Genomic DNA, 1,929 nt, shown 5'->3' with positions numbered 1-1,929 from the left:
TCCAGTGCGCTCAACAATTCAGCAGGACGCAAACGCAGGGCTGAAGGAGACGAATCCAACTCCAATCAGTCGTTAAACTAAAACGGGCCAGCAGCAAGGGGCGCGCGCTGGCTCCCGCAATTGAATGCCCCATAATCTCCGACTCGCGAATTGGCAGAAAAGCGAGGAACGTTACTGTTGGTGGATATGTGGACGGACATGAGCGAGTACTAACTGTGGATACGGGCGCATCACATTCTATCATTCGATCTGATTTGGGCACTAAAGAGGTAAGGCCATTACCTGGAGCAGGGTTGAGGACATCAACTGGTGAGGACGCCCAAGTTGTAGGAGAGGTAACATGCAAAGTCGCAATAGGGAATGTGACGGTGTTACACAAGTTCATAGTCGCGGCGATTATGGATGAAGTCAAGAATGATAGAATAAAGAGATTGCGCTTTGCGCAGGTCCGTTACTCTCGTTTACAAATCAGCTGTTCGAGTGTTGACGTCATAATATAATATTTTTGGTGGGAAGCGTATTGGTTTGCGAGGGAAACGTATTGGTTTGCGAGGAAAACGTATTGATTTGTGATATTTTTGTTAAAGTTATAAAATAAAAACGTTGTAAAATGAAGTGCGCAGTTGCGAAATGTGGAAAAACGGCGGCAGAGTGCAGTTTGTTTACTTTTCCTTCAGATCCAGAACTTAGGAAAAAGTGGATCCAGTTCTGCCGGCAAAGCAAGGATTTCCAATTTAAAACTTGCTATATTTGCATGCATCACTTTGCAAGTGAAGATTTTGAAAATAGTCTGCAGTTCGAAATGGGTAGGACGTTTATTTATTTCGTTTATTGTGTTTATATTAATGAAAGAGTTTAAAACATTTCTAAGGTTATGCAAAAAGAAGATTGTTGAAACGAGGCTCCGTGCCATCAATTTACAAGCCGGGTGATGAAAACCCGGAGCGTTCGCAAAGAGTTCATCGTCGTCAAAATACGTCGTTAATATTGGGTTTCATTGGAACGATATCCTTATTTGATGCTGTGGGCAGGCGTCACAGTTTCAGGTAAAAATTCTTGCTTATGCCTTGGCAGTTTAATTTATGTTGGCATTGTATTTCCTGAAATAAGTACGCATTGGAAGTTAGTAAAAAGTAATGTATTGTCGCAGATGCTACTTACCATGCTATGAGCACGCCCTTGCTCAACGAATTGGCCCTTTTACGCTGTTTCCTGGTTAGCGCTCTTCGATTCTCTGTAGTCTTTCTGGCATCGTATAGCTTCTATATTTGTTTCCAAGCCTTGGAGTTTTGCACTATTTGCTGTGGCTTCAATTTCATTTGGAAATCTTACTCGTTCCGTTTGCCAGCGCAACGGCGGCCACAGAATGCAATTTTTATTTGAACGCCCTACCCACTACCTGAAATAAAATAATAATATAAATAATGTAAAAGAAACACAAAATAAATTTACCGTCTTCTCGATTCAATAAATTGCCACCAGATTGTTTTATTTTAGACTTTCAACTAAATTTTATGCTATATTTACTTTTTTTCGTCGAAATTGTATGCGATTTGACAGATCGCCAACAACAACTTTTATATTATGACGTAGATGCGCAGAACGAAAAATTTTTGCACCCCTATCGGCGCAATCTTTGTATTCTATCATTCTTGGGATGAAGTCATTATTGGATTAGACTTCTTGCTTGATCAATTGCATTACAAACGTCAAGCTGTGAGGTTGTACTTTATTGTGCTCTGATTTTGGCTTTCTACTTGCTAAGTTCATTGTGCTAATTCTGTGTTAAAGTAGTGATAAAAAGTGCTTATGAGCATCAGAATGTGAAATAATTGAAGCTAAGTGAAAGTTATTGGATTTATATTAAAGTAAATTTAATTAAATTTCACTAGCATACATTCTAATTTTGCCAATCATTTGTTGCTATCA

General features: G+C 39.3%; 1 protein-coding gene and 1 long non-coding RNA gene across 2 annotated transcripts; one reads left to right on the top strand and one right to left on the bottom strand.

The window, feature by feature from the left end:
* Nucleotides 1-515: 515 nt before the first annotated feature.
* On the top strand, nucleotides 516-1,237 carry LOC118750636. Its single transcript, XM_036485370.1, has 3 exons — nucleotides 516-806; nucleotides 872-1,046; nucleotides 1,151-1,237. Exons 1-3 carry the CDS (start codon nucleotides 611-613, stop codon nucleotides 1,218-1,220), a joined length of 441 nt encoding a protein of 146 aa, XP_036341263.1. The 5' UTR covers nucleotides 516-610; the 3' UTR covers nucleotides 1,221-1,237.
* On the bottom strand, nucleotides 969-1,649 carry LOC118750638. Its single transcript, XR_004994416.1, has 3 exons — nucleotides 1,453-1,649; nucleotides 1,162-1,399; nucleotides 969-1,100 (listed from the first exon to the last, which is right to left on the bottom strand). It is a non-coding gene; the product is annotated as an uncharacterized LOC118750638 (long non-coding RNA).
* Nucleotides 1,650-1,929: the final 280 nt, after the last annotated feature.

Source organism: Rhagoletis pomonella, unplaced genomic scaffold (genome assembly GCF_013731165.1).
Source record: "Rhagoletis pomonella isolate Grant_MI unplaced genomic scaffold, Rhpom_1.0 Rhpom_scaffold_00335, whole genome shotgun sequence".
Taxonomy (NCBI): domain Eukaryota; kingdom Metazoa; phylum Arthropoda; class Insecta; order Diptera; family Tephritidae; genus Rhagoletis; species Rhagoletis pomonella.
This window is presented reverse-complemented; position numbering and strand designations above follow the sequence as displayed.